Here is a 19,749-nt window from a genome sequence, read left to right as displayed (position 1 = left end):
CCATGGATGTGTATGTTGTCCGTCAGACATTGCCCGAATGGACGTTATATGGCACATGACTGTATCTTAAAAATATGCTTTGCTTGGATATGGGATAATATCACCAGCTTATAACCAAAATGTTATGTATTTTTGTTTTATTTTTCTATTAAAGAGGATAGATCGCACTTTAGAATAATACCTCACATCAATTGAATAAACACTTAAACAGCACTTAGGAATTCCTGGGTGGTGTAAAAGTTAACATACTCAGCTGCTAACCGAAAGGTTGGAGGTTTGAATCCACCCAGAAGCGCCTCCGAAGAAAGGCCTGAGATCTACTTCTGAAAAATTAGCCATTGAAAACCATATGGAGAATCACTCTATTCTGACACGCATGGGGTTATCATCAGTTGGAAAGGACTTGAGGGCAACTGGTTACAACTTAAATATCACTATCTATACCAGTCACTGTTCTAAAAATTTTACTTATAGTAACTTATTTAGTCCTCAAAACAATCCGATAAAGTTAGGTCCTACTACCCTGTTTTATGGAACAAGAAACTGAAGCACAGAGAGGTAAAACTACTTGTCCAAGGTCACACAGCTAGTAACTGGCTATGCTGGGCTTTGAACTCAGATAGTCTAGCTTTAAGATCTATGTCATGGATTGAATTGTGTCCCCCCAAAATATGTGTCAACTTGGTTAGGCCATGATATGATTTTCCTATGTGTTGTAAATCCTACCTCTATGATGTTAATGAGGCAGGACTAGAGGCCATTATGTTAATGAGGTAGGACTCATTCTACAAGATTAGGTTGTGTCTTAAACCAATCTCTTTTGAGATATAAAAAAGAAAAAGCAATAGAGAGACGTGGGGACCTCATACTACCAAGAAACAAGAGCCAGAATAGCACATCCTTTGGACCCAGGGTCCCTGCACTGAGAAGTTCCTCGACTGGGGAAGATTGATGACAAGGACCTTTCCCAGGAGCCGGCAGAAAGGGGAAGGCTTCCCCTGGAGCTGGCACCCTGAATTTGGACTTCCAGCCTCCTAGACTGTGAGAGAATAAATTTCTCTCCTTTAAAGCCATCCACTTGTGGTATTTTCTGTCATAGCAGCACTGGATGACTAAGACAGTCTACGCTCTTGACCACTACCCTATGCTGCCCCCTAAGCACTATGTGCTGACTGCTTTACATGTGCTATTTCACGTAAACCACTCAATAACCTTATGAGGTAGGGCCTATTTTAATTTCCATTTTACAGATGAAGAAACCAAGGCACAAGAGGTAAAGCAGCTTGCCCAAGGCCACTCAACAGGTTAAGTGAAAAACTGTGATTCCTGACTTCCCTACACTATAGGGTCACCCAATCATTTACTCATTGTCACTCAACACCTTCCCATGCCTTCACTCCATATGCATTTGGTTAGAGTCAGGAACTCAGCTCGTGCCCTTAGGTTAGAAACCATCCTGTAATTGGACCTGGAACCTTGAACTCATTATCCCTGTAAGAATGGCATTTAGGCAGAAGGGATGTTAGGTCATCTGATTCAATCCTGTCTTTAACAGAACAAATCAGGAGACTTAGTGACAAGAAATAGTTTGGCTAACGGAAACCCTGGTGGTGTAGTGGTTAAGTGCTACGGCTGCTAACCAAAAGGTCAGCAGTTTGAATCCATCAGGCGCTCCTTGGAAACTCTATGGGGCAGTTGTACTCTGTCCTGTAGGGGTGCATGAGTCGAAATCGATTCGACGGCAACGGGTATGGACGGGTTAAAGGACACATATAATTAAAAAAATTACACCCGATTAAATACCATCCATCATGGAAGGGTAGAGGATTTCACTAGAGCAGCAGTTCTCACACGTGGTTCAGGCTCTCCTGGGGAATCCTCCAGACCCTTTCAAGGGATCCAAATGGTCAAAATTGTTTTCTTAATAATACTAAGCTGTAATTTGCCTTTTCACTTGCAGTCTCCAGAGACTAAATCACAAGAGATTAAGTGCAGAAGCAGATATGAAATTCCAGCTATCTTCTATTAGGCCAGAGGGTAGAGATTTGCAAAAATATAAGACAATGCCTCCCTTCTCACTCATTTTTTTTTTTTATTCTGGAAAAGCTATTTGTCATAAAAATGTTATTGTGTTAATGTGTAATAGGTTTATCATTTAAATGAATTAAGACATATTATTACATTTTTGTTTTAATTTCTAATTCCATAATACCGTAAAGATGGATACAATACTTTTTAAGGGTGTAAAGGGGTCCCGAGACCAAAAGACCTGAGAACCACTGTGGGAGTCTACAATCTCCAAGAGAGCAGGAGCCACGCCTGTCTTGTGCTCCTCTGCAGTGGCTGCCCTGCAGTGTCCGGCACACGGTAGCGCTCGGTATCTGAAACTCTGGGTGTGGAAGGACGGCCCAGGTGTATGGTAACGGTCATTCCTTTACGTACCTGTACGCACATGCACAGTAATGACTAATGCTCAGACCCATGCAGCTTACCTGGAAATAGTCTGTGATGAACGATCCAAGTTCACTCTTCAGCAGCCGCCTGGGGAGAGAGAAACACGGATGGTACAGCTGGTAGTACTCAGGTCACTGACAGGCCAGTGGTTTACCGGCGACACAGAGGTCAGGTGTAAGAGGGGACGGCACTTTCCTGGGTCCTGGTTACCCTTCCCCCCACCCCAATGTTTCTAGGGAATTGGGCAGATGGAAGTCTTAGAGGGAGACTGCTCCCTACTTCACTCCGCAAAGGCAACATCTGAAGAAGGCAGCCACCAAAACCAAACCAAACCCAGTGCCATCGAGTCGATTCCGACTCATAGCGACCCTACAGGACAGAGTAGAACTGCCCCCATAGAGTTTCCAAGGAGCGACTGGCGGATTTGAACTGCCAACCCTTCGGTTAGCAGCTGTAGCATTTAACCACTACACCATCAGGGTTTCCAAGGCAGCCACGGGAGGTGATAATTCTAAGAGTAGGCAGAGACAGGCCCAGGTGCCTGCCTTTATTTGAGGTAAGGAAAGCAAGGCAAATTTTTAATCCTATTCATTTGCAGAGCACTTTATCATTTTTCATACAGGTGATCTCACTTGCTTCTACAACCAAGAACTGGGAAGTGTGTGGGGAACAATTATTACCCCTTCTGAAACCGGCTCAGAGAGGTCCTCAAATAAGTTAGTGGCAGAGCTAAGATTCAAACCCAGACCTTCTGCCAATTTAACACCTTTTACCAGAATCCCAGCCTCTTTCCTCCATGTCCATCTAAGATGCCTGCACTTGAAATTCAACTTAGTCATGTTTTAGGTGGGCCTTACCACTTGTCCTCGAGGGAATGAGGCAGTCCTTCATGGTGACCTCAAGTTGAAGAATAGATAGATTTTATTTATTCAGTCAAAAAACATTTGTCGAGCTGCCCTCTATGTGCCAGACATTATTTCTAGCACTAGTAATACAAAGGGGGACAAGGGGACAAGGTCTCTGGCCTCTTGGAGTTTCTGTTCTTAGAGGGTGGTGGTGGATAATAAGCATGTTAATAAATATACTCACAAGATAACTGTAAAGTCTTAAGCGCTAAAAAATAAGAAATCAGATCTCCTTCTCTCTGTGACAAACAATGGGACCATCCCTACTGCTTTCTTTCATTTTATCCAAACAAGGCAAGGAAGCTAAAAACAAGAATAACTGGCTCCCCAGATCCAGTGAGTTCCCTAGGGAGTAACTCTTTGTGACTTTGAATGGTTTCATTTACTCATCCCACCAGCTATGGTTATTAAGGAGCAAACAGTCAAGCTTCTGACAACCCCTGCTGGGTATTAACGTCCCCAAATGAGTTCCCACACGTCGCAGAAGGATGAACAGGAGTTTGCAGCAAGACATCATTACGCGCAGAATACAGACACGACAGGATTGAGACAGGAGAAGAAACATCCATGATCTAAATTTCTGTACCAGAAAGAGCTCTGGAAATCTACAAAAGTGTGTTGAGCAAGGAAAACACCCTCCTTTCCCTATCACAGAAAATGTCGGTTGTGAATGCTGCATTTTGTGATCCGACTTAATGATAGGCTGCTGGAGGGCTACCCTCTCCACACCACCGTCCAGATGTGGGCAGGTCTGATCAGAGCTGGGAAGCCTTCATCAGTCACTGGGTTAACAGCACATTGGTCAGAGCCCCTGGGTGGCAGAAGGCTAGAGGTATTTCTCAGACAGCAAACAGAAACCTAGTGGGCAGTCCCAAATGGAAGCTTTGAAATGGGAAGAGTCACAGAGTCTGCTTCTGATCGCTGGGGGGAGAAACACCCCCTAACAAAGTCCTCACGGCCACTGGGAAGTCTCAAAACCATAGGTGGAGGAGTCACACTTTGTCAAAAAGTGGGAAAACAAGCCCATTATTAGGACTTGTTTTTCTGTTTTTTGACAAAAGTTGGCTTCTCTGCATATGGTTTTCAGATTTCCTGGTGGCCGTGAGGACTTTGTTAGGCAGTGCTTCTCAAGTCCTAAAACAGGCTGAGGCATTGGTGGCGCAGTGGTAGAGTTCTTGCCTCCCATGTGGGAGACCCAGGTTCAATTCCCAGCCAATGCACCTCATGCACAGCCGCGGCCCATCTGTCAGTGGAGATATGTGTGTTTGTATGACGCTGAACACGTTTCAGCAGAGCTTCCAGACTAAGACACACTAGGACGAAAAGCCTGGCAACCTACTTTTGAAAATCAGCCAATGAAAACCCTACGGATCACAACAGCCCAATCTGCAACCAATCCTGGAGATGGTGCAGGACTGGGTAGCATTTCGTTCCATTGCCCATGGGGTTGCCATAAGTTAGGGGCCAAATCAACAACAGCAAACAACAATAATGGGCTACTTAGAGCAGAGTGTGCCAAGCGTTATCTTGTGTATTCTAGCTACTGAGGGACTAACATGGTTATGAGATCTAATACCACCCGTGGAGTCAGTTTTCTGAGGAATCCATGCTGGGAAAACGCTGTACTCATGAAGATGTTTCCGGTAGAATGGGAAGAGAAATCACCAGGGGTATGGGTACACCTTCAAGGTCAAGAACTAGAGAGTCCCTCCTGGAGCAAAATGGAGAAAGCTGTGTAAATACAGTAATCGTGATTCGGAGCTGGACATGATTAAACGTGTGATTATTGTCCTGGGACATTTCACAATGGTACCCAAGAAGCACTGAGATGCTACCCAGTTGAGGAATTCATTTTCAAAGGCCTCCGTTCATCAGAGCTTTAGAACCCCTCCCCACGAGTCCAAGAAGGCAGAAAGAGTAGGCATCCTCCAGAAAATGAAGTCACAGTGATGAGACTGTAATGACAGCCAGGGTCCGGCAAACCGCAGGCAAAGCTAGAATTTTTCAGAATGCTACAGGAAGACAAAGTCTTAGGCAGAAATCGACTGATCAAGAAGTTAAAGAGTGGACCTGAAGCCAAGTGCCTCAGCAAACACAAATGCTCAGCAAAAAGGATGCTGAAGGTCCAGGCAGCCATATTAGTGGTGATAAAATGGTGATCAACAAGAATAAAAAAAGTAGACCAAGAAGAGATGTCTCCTACCATACTCATTAAGTGTGATCACCAGTTCTTTACTGAAGAGGAACCAGAGACTGATGTGGGAATCTGCTATATATACTTTAAACTTAATGGACTAAATCCAGGTACAGTAAGAGAACCACAGGTTTGGCCTTTTATCAAATTCTGAATTCAACTCTCCCCATCACCCACAACTAGGAACTGTTATATAAAATTATCTGAAAGGACTAGGACCAACCTGATCATTTAAGTCAGCATTCTATTGCCCTGGGTGTGCAATAGCTGCTGTGCTGTGTCAGCTGCTCTGTCCCTTAAAAATCCTGGGTGGATGAAGCTGATTTCTGTCTGAGTGTGTTACAGGTTAAACAGGGTAACTGCATACATGTACAGAGGTTTGCATTGCAGCAAAATTTAGGAATCAATACAAACTTGTATCAATAAGGGCTAATAAAACAAATAATGGCTAATCCATACAACAGGATCCTATACAACTGTAAAAAAAAAATATATATATATATAAAGAAGTACTCTATCCAATGATGTGAAAAGACCTGTTACATTAGGTAAAAAATGGACGATGCCAAACAGTGTGTATAATATGTTTCCCTCTGAAAAGGAGGGAGAAAAATAAAAATGTATATTCATATTACTTGTGTATACATAAACAAATTCTGGAAGACTACCCAATAGACTATTGTTATAATAGCTATCTTTGGGAAGGAAGGAATAGGAACTTCTGGGGTGGGGGGGTAGAAGACCCTTCACTGTATCCCATATTACATATTTTAAATTTTTGTGAATACGATCTTATTCAAAAGCAATTAAAAATATTTTTAACCATAACCACTACCAAAGCTACTGCAGGCTAGCCTGCAGTCTAGGAAGGAATTAAGGGTACAACATGAGGAAGCAGACTACATGTCAGAGGGGGTAACTGAGCATCTTACAAGGCCTGGGAACCTGCCAAGCCAAACTCACCTTGGGCTGGTGACCTGAGAACCTTTGTTCCAACTTAACTTAGAGAAGGAACAGGGGAGGAAAGGGGGCCAGGGCTGGTAGCCCCAAAGCAGCACTAGCCAAGCTACTCTATTGCTAGACTGCTGGACAGTCAAGTTGCAAATCTGTAATCTGTTTCTATCTTCTGTTTTATTCCGCTTGCACACATTTATAAGAAAAGGGTGCTTCTCAAAAACTCTAACCTTATCTTAGCTGAATTTAGAGACAGAGGGATTTTCCACGTCCCCATCTTGATATACCAACTCCAGTTGAACTTGGCAGCAGCTTCCCCACTTCAAGAGCCACTCCCTCCCCCCCAAAAAGGAAAGAGAAACTGATTGAGTATAGGGACTCCATTAATTAATACAACCAACTGCAACCATTTACTGAGAACCTATTGTGTCAGACGTGGCGCTAGACGCCCCAAGGAAAGGGTGAAACCGCTCAGACAATGATTTCTTCCCATCTGGACTACACTCTCATTAGCAGGGCTTTGAACTGGTTCATTCCAGTTCAAACTCCTGCTGATAAATTTGCCTTTCCATCCCAGATATACTGAATCAAAATCTACAGTTTAACAAGATCCCCAGGTGATTCTTATGTATAATAAATTTTGAGAACCACTGCTCTACTAGTGGTTCTCAGAATTGGTCCCTAACTAGCAGCATTAACGTTGCCTGGGGACTTGTTAGAAATGCAAATTCTCAGCAGGTGTTTGAATTGGAACAAACTGGTTTGAAACCCTGCTCATTAGGCCCAGGGACATCATCTTCTCTAAAAGCTGACAGTAAAAATATCAAGGCATGAGCAATACACGGGCCTAAATTCATGGAGGGACAAGTCAGCCTTATCCATTAAGTTTATTAATTTCATTCGTAAAGCACAAGAAAAAAAGGGAAAAATAGGTGAAAGGCAGTATCATGGATTGAATCATGTCCCCCCAAAATATCTGTCAATTTGGCTGGGCCATGATTCCCAGTACTGTGTGGTTGTCCTCCATTTTGTGATTGTAATTTTGTGTTAAAGAGGATCAGGGTGGGATTGTAACAGCACCCTTACCCAGTCATATCCCTGATCCAATGTAAAGCAAGTTTCCCTGGGGTGTGGCCTGCACTACCTTTCATCTCTCAAGAGATAAAAAGGAAACAGACATGAGCAGCGTGGGGGACCTCATACCACCAAGAAAGCAGTCCTGGGAGCAGAGCACTGGAGTCCCTGTGTGGTGAAGCTCCTGGACTGGGGGAAGGAAGATCGATGAGAAGGCCGGCAGAGAAAGAAAGCCTTCCCCTGGAGCCGACACCCCAAATTTGGACTTTTAGCCTACTTTACTGCGAAGAAATAAATTTCTCTTTGTTAAAGCCATCCACTTGTATTTCTGTTATAGCAGCACTGGATGACTAAGACAGGCAACAAAAGTAAAGAGGTGGTGGTCTGCGGTTCCCTAGATGCAAAAGAGATGAAAACCTTGATTCCCAATACCTAGCAGGGCTAGAATCTGGCAGCCTCTCTTCTGTTTTTCCCACCCTTTCCTAAGGTTTCTTCCCTGTAAACAGAAAAGTAATTACTTGTTGGAGTGAAAAAATAAGGAATATGAAACATGCTGCACCTAGGATAGGGCCTGACTTTTTTTCCCCCAGTTAAAATTTACTGAGTATTTCCTAGGTTCTGAGTACCACTCTTAACAACTTACATGTGTTTCCTCATTTAAGTCTAAAACAACTATCGTGTTGTTAGCGGCCATCAAGTTGGCCCCCAATTCCTGGTGACCTCGTGCATAATGGAATGAAATGCTGGCCAGTTCTGTGCCATCCCCATGATTAGTTGCAGATCAGACTGTTGTGATCCAGTCAGGTTTCAGTGGCAGATTGCCAGGCCTTTCTTCCTAGTCTGTCTTAGTCTAGAAGCTCTGCTAAAACCTGTTTAGCATCATAGCAACATGCAAGCCTCCACTGACAGATGGGTGGTGGCTGCACATGAAGTGTATTGGCTAAGAATCGAACCCAGGGCTTGCACATGGAATGCGACAATTCTACCCATGAACCATCAATGCCTTAACAATAATACTGAAAAAAAAACTGACAAGATAGTAGTTAATACCCCACTTTTTATACACAAAGAAAATGACACTCAGGGGTTATTAAATAACTTGAACAAGGACACATAGCTGACACATGACAGAGATGAGGCCGTCTAGCTGGGTGCAGAGTCGGGAGGCAGTTGCCTCAGTCTGAATCCTGGCTGTTCCACTTAGCATCTATGACTGGCAACAGCCATAGCAAGTTCATTAGTCCCTTGTACCTCAGTTTCCTCAACTGGAATTTGGAATAAGAAGAATATCTACGTCACAGGATCACTGCAAGGGTTAAACAGGTTAATCCTCGTAAAGTTCCTAGGACAATGCCTGGCACATGGCAAGGCTTAGCGAGGAATGGATACTGCAACTTTATCCAAGTCTGTCTGACCACAAGGAGTCCGTGGGTGATGCAAACGGTTGCTCTCTGCTACTAACAAAAAAATCGGTGTTCAAATCAACCCAGAAGAAAGGCCTGGCAATCTATTGCTGAAAAACCACCCACTGAAAACCCTTTGGAGCACAGTTCTACTCTAATACAGATGAGGTCACCATGAGTTGGAATTACCTCAATGGCCACTGTTGTCTTTTTTTTTGTCTGGTTCTTAAGGACTATACCCAACTGCTTCTCGAAATCTTCTTGAAAGTATGTTGGACTAGCATTTCCTAAACCTGGGATGAAGGATCAAGGTGAAACCCATGAAGGGGGGCTGTATACTAGGGCCACAACACCCTGATATGATAAAATGGCAAAAAGGTAGGAAGGTAGAGGCAGAACATGGAAAAAGCTTTGCTGGGCCTTGGTGTTAGAATGGGAGCAACGTTCATGCTTGATTGGCTCCAACTTTACCTGTTTTACATCTTGGAGTTCCTCCTCAGGTTTCATTTGAAAACAGAATTCTGCTGCTAACAATAACCCCCACAACCCATTGAGCTAGAGGGAAAAGGAAGCTTGGGACCTGACAGTAATGGGAAGGGAATGCTTATGTATGACCCAAAACAAAAAGGGAAATAGGGCATGAAGTTCAGTTAGAAACCAAAAGGAGCCATAATAGGAAAAAAAATTGAGGAACCACTCACAAGTCTATATTATCTCAGCCTGCTCCCCTCTCAGGGTGCCCAGCTGAGACACCACCCCGGTGGACAGGATTTCCTGTTATTACACAGACCCGCGATCTCATCTTCACCATCTTGTCAGCTCCACTTCCCACTTCTGTGGGCTTGAAGTAAACAAAGCAACAACAAGGCTGGACTCCAGCGTGCAGGGATGAGAGGACAGCAGGGAGAACGGACACGGCAAAAACTACCTTAGATGAGAGCCACAATCTCCCTCACACACAAGGAAATGCCCAGAGCAGCAAACTCCTTCTCTTTGCCCCAGTTCTCTACTCAGGAGAGGGAAAGGATGACGAGGCAGCTTCTAGGCAGGTGCTGACAGGGCTAACAGTTAGCTAGTAGTTAAGTCATATCAGTTGTTTAATATCTCCATGTTAACTAGCAATTTGGTGCTGCTCCAAGTTCCTCAAGTACCCTGGCTCTCTGCTTGGCCCCTTCCTGGGACCCACCTAGACCTCCTCACCATCCAGAACAGTGGGGAGGGGGTTCTCCTGGGCCCTGTGCCCAACACGGGAGCTGGAACCTGCCTCACGGGCCAGTGTCTGTTTAGTACTTCTACACGGGACATGTTTCAAGGAGGTAGCATTTTTTAAGCAATAAAATATTGAAACACCTTTTTCTTTCTTTGATTCATTCTACTGGGGCCTATTCCAGTAAAACGTTAGTACTTCCACCTCTTTTCTGTACCCACTGAGTGGCAGGGACAGTGAGAGAGAGAGAGAGGAGGGAGATGGAGGAAACACGGGAGGAGCATTTATTGAGCTCTGAATGATATCCCAGGAAACCCTGGTGGTGCAGTGGTTAAGAGCTGCAGCTGCTAATCAAAAGACTGGCAGTTTGAATCTACCAGGTGCTCCTTGGAAATCCTGTGGGACAGTTCTACTCTGTCCTTTAGGGTCGCTATGAGTCGGAATCGACCCGACAGCAACAGGTTTGGTTTTTTTTTTTTTGGTTTAATGATATCCCAGGAGTCCCTCCTTGGTGCAAATGGTTAAGTATTCAGCTACTAACCAAAAGGCTAGCAATATGAATGCAACTAGAGGTGCCTCTGGGGCCCTGGTTGCACAGTGGTTAAGCACTTGGCTGCTAACAAAAAAGGTCAGCAGTTCAAACCCACCAGCCACTCCTTGGAAACCCTACGGGGCAGTTCTACTGTGTCCTATACGGTTGCTATGAATTGAAATCCACTTGATGGCAATGGGTTTGGTTTGGTTTTAGAGGTGCCTTGGAAGAAAGTCCTGGTGATCTGCTTCCAAAAGGTCACAGTCATGAAAACCCTACAGAGCAATTCTACTCTGACAAACATGGGGTTGCCATGAGTCAGAATCAACGGTGTCAGTGGTTTAGTTTTTGTTTTGTTTTTAATTATGTCCCAGGCATTATACAGTGAAACCTGTGAGAGCTGGAACTGGACAGGACTGCCTCGTTTTTCCGGGTCTCACAAGTTTTCCACTTTTGACAGGGTGCAGTCACCACTCTCCTCTTGCTGTGTTTAATGGAAAACATTTGAGTTTTCCTTCTCTCGCAGGTTTCCACCTTACACAGGTTCTGGCTTTTGCAGGTTGTACTGTTTTTTTTTTTTTTTTACTGTACTAGGCAGTGTGCTCACAGCATCTCAAACTGACAGCCTCACAAGTAGCAATTTATCTTCATTTTGCAGGTGAGGAAACAGATGCGCAGAGCCTTGTTTGGGGCCATATGTTGATAGAACCCAGCTCAAACTGAGGTCAACCTGAAGGCAAAGTGCGGGGGCAGCAAACCCCTATGCCTACAGGGGCCAACTAGGTAAGGCAAGTGAGGGAAGCAGGTAGGAGCTGCAGCAAACGCCTTTAAAGCCAGCAGCCAGTCCTTGGCTCCCGCTGACAGGTTCCACCCCAGGCTGTGAGTCCATGTTACCTGCCCTGTACTTTCCAGAGAGGCCAGAATTCTGGATTTTTAAGGAAGATCACCAGATTTCTAAACATTATGCAGCCCAAACACCACATGGGCCAGCCCTTTAGGCTTCCACTTCCTCACTGTTTCCCTCTAACTACCCTGCCCCACCCCGAAGTCTGTTTCTCAACTGCAGCCAGCACAAGGTGTCAACACATAATCAGGCAGATTCATCTGGGCCTAGAAGAGAAGACCCTTCCCAGCCCCTCCCAAAAGACAACACTCCCATCTGCCTCATGATCTATTAGGAAACCTACGCCTGGTTAGGTCATGCCTAAGGCTGGTCAATGCCCGCTCTGTGTGCCTTTGGCAGCTGTCATAGATTGAATTGTGTCCCCCAAAAACATGTGTTAACTTGGTTAGGCCATGACTCCCAGTATTGTGTGGTTGACCTCCATTTTGTGATTGTAATTTTATGTTAAAGAAGATTAGGGTGGGATTATAACACCCTTACTAAGGTCACATCCCTGATCTAATATAAAGGGAGTTTCCCTGGGCTGTGGCCTGCATCACCTTTTATCTCTCAAGAGATAAAAGGAAAGGGAAGCAAGCAGAAGAGTTGGAGGCTTCATACCACCAAGAAAACAGCACTGGGAGCAGAGCGCATCCTTTGGACCCAGGGTCCTTGTGCCTGAGAAGCTCCTTGACCAGGTGAAGACTGATGAGAAGGACCTTCCTTCAGAGACAACAGAGAGAGAAAGCCTTCCCTTGGAGCTGATGCCCTCAATTTGGACTTGCAGCCTACTAGACTGTGAGAGAATAAAATTCTCTTTGTTAAAGACATCCACTTGTAGTATTTCTGTTATAGCAGCACTAGATGACCAAGACAGCAGCCTACTCTGTTTAAGAACATGGGCAGCTTGGGTTCAAATCCCAGTTCAGACACTTACTAGCCGCAGTTATGGTCTGGTCCAAGTTATTCCATGTCTCTGTGCCTCTATTTCCTTATCTGTAAGATGGAGATACAGTATCTATCTCATAGGTTTGTGTCAAGTTTTAAAAGAGTACCTATAAAGTGCTTAGAACAGAGCCTGGCACATACTAAACACAAAACAAGGTCCACTATTACCATTGCCTCATGGAATCACACCTCAGAATGGTCTAGCCTGCCAGTATGTGAGCTGACCCTGGCTCCCCACCTTCTCATCTCCTCCCAACTCTTTCCCCCACTGCGTTTCCCATTCCAGTCAACAGAGTGCCTTAAAGAGATGGAAAAATCTGAGGGTGGATTTCCCTTCTAGTACGGGCAGCCAACTGACTCAGGAGGAAGACATACAGCTCAGACTTGTCAGAGACTCTTGGAACCTCCCTCTTCCTTGAAAATCTCTGGGGTTTCTTTCATGCCACCTCCTCTCCCCCCCCACACACACAGAAACAGGATGGTTGGAGAGAGAAGGAAAAGTTGAGTTCCTGCCTCAGGCCAGCTGCAGATAGCTCATCTCTGGTTTCCGGAAACCTCATCTCAGAGCATTTATTTCTGCAAAGGTCCTACCAGGGACTAAAGGAGGGGGTGGGAGTGCAGAGAGTGAGTGGTGACAAGAAAGTACCCATAATTACCCTTGCCACCTGATTCCCACCTGTTCATTCTTCAGACTTCAACTCAGGTATCATTTTCTCCCAGATCTAACTATGTGCCCATCCTCCACATTCCCACTGCACCTCTATTCTGCTAGCATCCCATTTAAAACATCATATGGTAACTCCCTGTAAGTTCCCCTCCTTCCCTCTGCTGCAAGCCCCCCAAAAGCAGGAACCTCCAACTTCAATGGTTACACCTGAGCCTGGTCTAGTGCCCGGCAGAGCACTCCACAAACATCCACTGCATCAATGAATAAAAGAATCAGGGACTACTCCCTCTCCACCCACACCCCATTCAGTCAAAGAAGTAAAAGCACTTTTTCTTTACTGTTGTAAATACATATACATATAAACTAACATTTGCCAATTCTACAGAAAGCACTTTTAAGAACCTACTTGCATACAGTTCTTGTTATTATTATTAGGAGAGCCAGCTGTTTCTCCTTTCCACAGGGAGGAAAAAAAAGGCAAGGGGAAATTCAGTTATCCATTCTACTCAAGCCAAGCGGTAGTGAACTTTTTGATGGATTAGCCAAATCCAGTGTTGAAGCCTTAATCAGCTTCCCTGGGTCACCGCAGCCAGCCCGGGTCATCTGTGGAGTTAATATGTGCAGTAAACATTAAACATAAATCTTAGACACTTTCACAATTTTCTAACTTGTTTCGGTCACATAAGATGACTAGAAGAGCTGGCTGAAAAGAACCTTCAAGAAAAGCATGGTCCTATGTCAGGGAGCTTGGCCCCTCCTGTTCCTGGAAGAGCAGATGAAACCCAAACCTCTAACTCATACTTGTCTCCACTGCCAAAATGCAGCCACATCACGGGTGAGGCTTGAGAGGGATGTTGAAAAGCCACGTTGAGGCCCTACGGAGAATTCAAACGCAGGGCCAGCCCAACCCTAGGCAGATGGAAATTAGAGGAGGCCAGAATTGTAGATTGTGATGACTGGGAATTTAGCCAGAATATGTTTCTTCTGAAAGGACATCTTGACTTTAGGGATACAAGAACGTGTAAGTCCTGCTTTCGAAGGCAGTTTTAATAGAAAATTGTCTGCTTTATGGTCTTCATACTAACGGATCATGTGCCCTGGCTTCTTTTTTTTTGCGGGGGGGGGGGGTTGCCATTGTAATGAAGTGTGACATTTCAGATGGATTTGTTCTTAAAAGGTCCCCATCCCCCACTTCTCTCAATCCAATAATGTTTTAGCATTGGACCATCCTCAGTCCAAAGTTCTTCTTCACAGCTACCTCAAAGTCTTCCTCCTTAAATTCAGAGTTCATTTTTGATGATCTATCCTAAAAGAAAGGACAGATTATTTTTTTAAAAAAACAACTCATTAACAGCTGATATAATATAAAGTTTCTATCTGTGTAAGGACTGCATTACAGAACAAGTTACATAAAACATGAACCTTCCAGGTCATCTTTGCATTGGCTAATATCTAAATGAATTCACATGTCTCGGGCACATACTAACTCCACAGTTAGATGACCCGGGCTGGCTGCGGTGACCCAGGGAAGCCGATCTAGGCTTCAACACTGGACTTGGCTAATCCATCAAAAAGTTCGTTACCGCTTGGCTTGAGTAGAATGGATAACTGAATTTCCTCTTGCTTGTTGAGAAACAGCTGGCTCTCCTAATAATAACTACCCAAATTTCAAATCCAGACACACTCTTTAAGGAGCCAGTCCGTGATCTGGCTAGTACAAAGTGAACACACCCCATCCAAACTGCCAGAGAAATCTTTTACACAGTACCGCTCCTGGGGCAATTCATTAGATCATCCTGCGCTCTCATGGGTGGTACTCACTCGTCACTTATCACTTTATTATTGCTACGTTTTCACAATAACAGGAATAATAATGGCCATTACAGTGCTGGTGGCGTGGTTTAAGAGCTTGGCTGCTAACCAAAAGGTCAGTAGTTTAAATCCATCAGCCACTCCCTGGAAACCCTATGAGGGCAGTTCTACTCTGTCCTTAAAGGGTCTTTATGAGTCGGAATCGACTCCATGGCAGTGGGTTTGGTCTGCTGTATTATGTGGTGGATCCTGTGTTCTGGGCCTTTTTAGCATTATCTCAATCTTTCAAACAGACTGATGCTATTACTGTACCATTTTATAAAATGAAAAACACAGAGACTTAGAAAAAAATGGAGTAACTTGCCCAAGGTCACACAGCTATCCTATCTTGATTCCTGGTCTCTTTGATTCTAGAAGCTTCTCTCTGAACTAAATAAATAAGTTTATTCACCCTGGCACAGATCTTGTGCATAGTAGGGCTACCACAATCGATTGAAAGGTGGGCTTGAAAATAACTTAGCCTACTTTCTCCTTTAGTATCTTCTTTCTGTTTATTGCTTTTCAAGATCAAAATGATTTGGAGGGTGAACAAAATCACGATCTCTGCACCGAGAAGTCCGTTTCCATAGACTTACCGACATTCCCACCCTCCCTCGCCCTCCATCCTGAGACACCCAGTCATGCCTCAGTCCTGCTGAGTTTATAGATCTATTCCACAAACAGGTCTCCAGAATGGAAAAAGAAATGGAAAAACAAAATCAAACCTAATCGTGCACTCATATATAGCCAGAGAGCAGCATGTTTGTTTCAGTGTTTTAGCTACTGAAATAAGGGCAGCTGTGTTTATTTCCATGTAGGCTCTTGCAGATGTGGGCGCATGTGTGGGGCTGCTTGCTTTATTCAAATGAAACTTCCAGGTCACACATAGGCCTGGGACTCCTTTCAGGTTCTCAGGAACTGACCTCTGAAATGGGAAAGCCAGTGGTTAAGAGCTCGACTGCTAACCAAAAGGTGGCCAGTTCGAATCCACCAGCTGCTCTGTGGAAACTGTCAGGAGCAGCTCTATTCTGTCCTATAGGTTGCTATGAGTTGAAATTAACTTGATGGCAATGCGCCTGGTTTTTTGGTTTTATGTCTGTCCTAACCACCATACTTGGAAACCCTGGTGGCCTAATGATTAGAGCTACAGCTGCTAACCAAATGGTCAGCAGTTTGAATCCACCAGGTGCTCCTTGGAAACTCTATGGGGCAGTTCTACTCTGTCCTGTAGGGTTGCTATGAGTCAGAATCAACCTGATGGCAACGGATTCCCCCCCCCCATTTAGCCATACTAGAGATGGCTAAAGGATGGAAGGTAGCGAAATATGGGTAACGGAAGCACTGGTTTTTAAAACATTTGACTTATTCTGGACTCAATTCACATCTGAGCAATTAGTTTCAAACCCCTACCATATATATATCCCACCTTTCTGAAAATTGGCACTCTCTAACCCCAACACAGGAAAGAGGGCTTGGAGGAGCGTCATTCACCTCTGGGATGTTGAGAATCACAGCGTACAATTCAAGATGGGCTCATCAGAGCCACGTAATAGGAATGAGGGCAGAAGTTTTAAAAAAAAAACAAAAAACCACTGGCTTAACTGGTTCCAACCTAAAACCTCTCTCCCTGACAAGACAACACAGCACAAAGAGCGTAAGTGTCTAGGCAGACAGGAGTTCAAATCCTGCCTCCACCATTTATAGCTGTGTGGCCTTAGATGAGTTATTTAGTTTCTCTTATCCACCATTTTCTCATTTGTAAACTACAGAGAACAATGCAGAGTCCCTAGGTGGTGCAAACGGTTAATAGTTTGGTTGCTAACCGAAAGGCTGGAGGTTCAAGTCAACCGAGAGGTGCCTCAGAAGAAAGAGTTGGAGATCTACTTCTGAAAAGTCAGCCACTGAAAACCCTACGGAGCACAGTTCTACTCCGACACACGTGCGTCGCCATGAGTTGGAGTCGACTTAAAAGCAGCGGGTGGCAGTGGTGGCGGAGGACAACAATGCTGATTTCCCAGGGCCACGGGAGGCTTGAATGTATTGATGTGTGTGAACGAAGCCTAGCACTCTTCCTGGTGCTTCAATCTGTGTTAGCTCCCTTCTCCCCCATTCCTGTGGCTTCGTGGGCTAGAATCTGGGAATGGACACCACCCATCGGTGATGCCTCCCCATGTACACAAAGGCTCATTCTGTGAAGGGGTAGCTGGTTGCCCAAATTCAATCCACAGATGTGTTTTGTTTGGCCTGCACCAATGTCTGGGGAAATTCAGATTATTTATCATCATTAAAAAATGAGTTGAGCGTTACGCTCTTTTAAGATCCATCTATAGGGGATCAAACAGAAACAGCAACTCAAAAGATTAAGAGGGCACTGAGTTTACGTTGATGGGGGAGGAGCAAGGCAGTAAGGTAAGAATGGTTGCACAACTCAAAGAATGTCATCAGTGTCACTGAATTATATATGTAGAAACCTGACTATGTTTTTGGTGTGTTTATTCTCAACAACAATCACAAAAATAAAATAAATTATTAAAAACAAACAAACAAAAAAGGTCAGGAAATTTCACTTTCAAAACAATCTCAAATTCCAGTTCTTCCTGAGAAATATGATATCACTGGGCCCACATTTTGCTGGGGTAAGCCGCTTTGAACAGAGGGTGAGCTCTTCAGGTCACTACGAAGCACCCAGGCTGGCTTTACTCACTTAGAAGACCTCCTTGGCACCTGAAGGCTTCAGGGTGAGCAGCTCATGGGCTAACAGGGCTGGCAGATGCGGTATGGCCTCTACCTTTCCTAGCTGCCCACAAACAAAGCTTTTAAGTATAATTTCAGGATCGATCCCCTGAAGTGAGGAACAATTAGCAAGTTCCTGAGTCACTGTTGTATTTGTTTATATTTCTATGGTGAGCTAGAACCCTTCATGGAAAGGCCAGGATCTTAGTTCTTGCAGTACAACCGAGTGTGAGACTGGGGGTAGCTGACCCAGCTTTGCTCCTGTCCCTTAACTTCTTGGGGCCTCAATTTCCTCATCTGTAAAGTGAGGCCTTGGGTTAAAAGATCTCTATTGTCTCTTCCCATATTTATGCAATTATTATGCAAAATTCAAGCATGGGGTAGAAATTTTAACATGACTGTTTACTTATGAGCTCTAAAGGTTTTAATGAAAGCAGAGCTTTTAAAACACCTTAACACAGGCCTTCACTAAATGTAAACAGGATTGAATAATGGCCTTGTTTATTGTTCTGCCGGCTCCAGGGTTGGGCCTTTAGCCTTGATATTCTGCACGTAACACATTAGAGGCAAATCAACACCAGGGCATTAAAAGACCTGATGGCTCAACTTCCTGTCCCTAGGAGACTTGGTGCTCTGGGCCCTGCCTGCCTCTCTACACTCATTTCACCAAAACACAAACCAAACCACATCAAGACCTAACCTTGGGGCTCTACTCACGTGGGGCTTCTTTTGGTTCTTTGCTCTGCCACCACAGGGCCTCTGCACCTATACCTTCCTCCACCTGGAGCCCTCTTCACCTAGTTACTTCCCACTGCTCCTTCAGATCACAGCACCAGCATCACATCTGCCATTCCTGGCCTCCCTGGCCAGAGTAAGCCATTCTAGAACATGCTTTCATCACACCGGCTACGTTGCAGCAGCTGCCACAGTTGTACTTTTACACTTACTTGTGTGATTAGCTGACTAATGATTATCTCCCCAACTGAATATAAATTCCAGGAGGGCAGGGTCCACATCTGTCTTTGCTCATGGTTGTCTCTCCAATGCCTGGCCAACAGGGGGTACTCAAATACTTGTTGAGTGAGTAACTGAATGAGGAAATGGAAAGGTGACACTGCTCTACCAAAAAGATTCTAGAAGGGAATGATCTTCTCAAGGACAGGACTGTCTTATTGAGGTTTGTATCCCCAAAGATAAATGATAATGATGACAACAAAAAAGAGAGCTACAAGTACCAAGTAATTAATGTGTGTCAGACTGTTTTCACAGATTATTTATTTCTATAGTAACTCAATTTAATCTTCATAATAATCCTATAGAAGGAGGTACACTTAATATCCCCATTTCAATAAGAGGAAACCGAGGCACAAGGAAGTTGATAATGTGCCTAAGTCACTTAGCCAGTAAAAGAAAGAGTAGCAATAAAATCCCAGGCAGTCAGGTTTTATTGGTGCCTGCTGTGGACTGAATTGGAGACACGGCGATTAAGAGCTCCATTGCTAACCAAAAGGCCTGCGGTTCGAATCTACCAGCCACCCAATGGAAGCCCCGTAGGGCAGTTCTGCTCTGTCCTATAGGGTTGCTATGACTCAGAATTGGCTCGATGGCAACGGGGTTTTGCTTTTTTTTTTTTTTTTTATGAATTGTGTCTCCCCAAAATATGTGCTGGAATCCTAATCCCTATAGCTGTGGATGTTATGCTGTTTAGAAATAGTGTTTTATTGTTATGTTAATGAGGCCATTTTGGTGTAGGGTGTGTCCTAAACCTAGTCACATCTGGGTTATAAAAAGGGCAGATTAGACAGACAGTAGTCAAGGGAAGGTAGACACCATGTAGGATTATTCTCAAGCCAAGAAGCTAAGAAACGCTCAGGGCTATAAACAAGACAAGAACCAACATGGTTGAGACCCTGATTTGGAAACCCCAGAACTGTGAGAAAATAA

General features: G+C 44.4%; 1 protein-coding gene across 4 annotated transcripts in view; it reads right to left on the bottom strand.

The window, feature by feature from the left end:
- Window positions 1–19,749, bottom strand: part of PRR5L (proline rich 5 like) — a 100,121-nt gene that overhangs the window by 46,674 nt on the left and 33,698 nt on the right. For all 4 annotated transcript variants that reach the window (XM_049890886.1, XM_049890885.1, XM_049890888.1 and 1 more), the window contains one exon: window positions 2,493–2,541. In XM_049890886.1, coding sequence (XP_049746843.1) covers window positions 2,493–2,541 — 49 coding nt within the window. The remainder of the gene's footprint in view (window positions 1–2,492; window positions 2,542–19,749) is intronic.

Source organism: Elephas maximus, chromosome 7 (genome assembly GCF_024166365.1).
Source record: "Elephas maximus indicus isolate mEleMax1 chromosome 7, mEleMax1 primary haplotype, whole genome shotgun sequence".
NCBI classification, from domain to species: Eukaryota; Metazoa; Chordata; class Mammalia; order Proboscidea; family Elephantidae; genus Elephas; species Elephas maximus.
The sequence above is the reverse complement of the archived record's forward strand: the minus strand, read 5'-3'. Positions and strand labels throughout refer to the sequence as shown.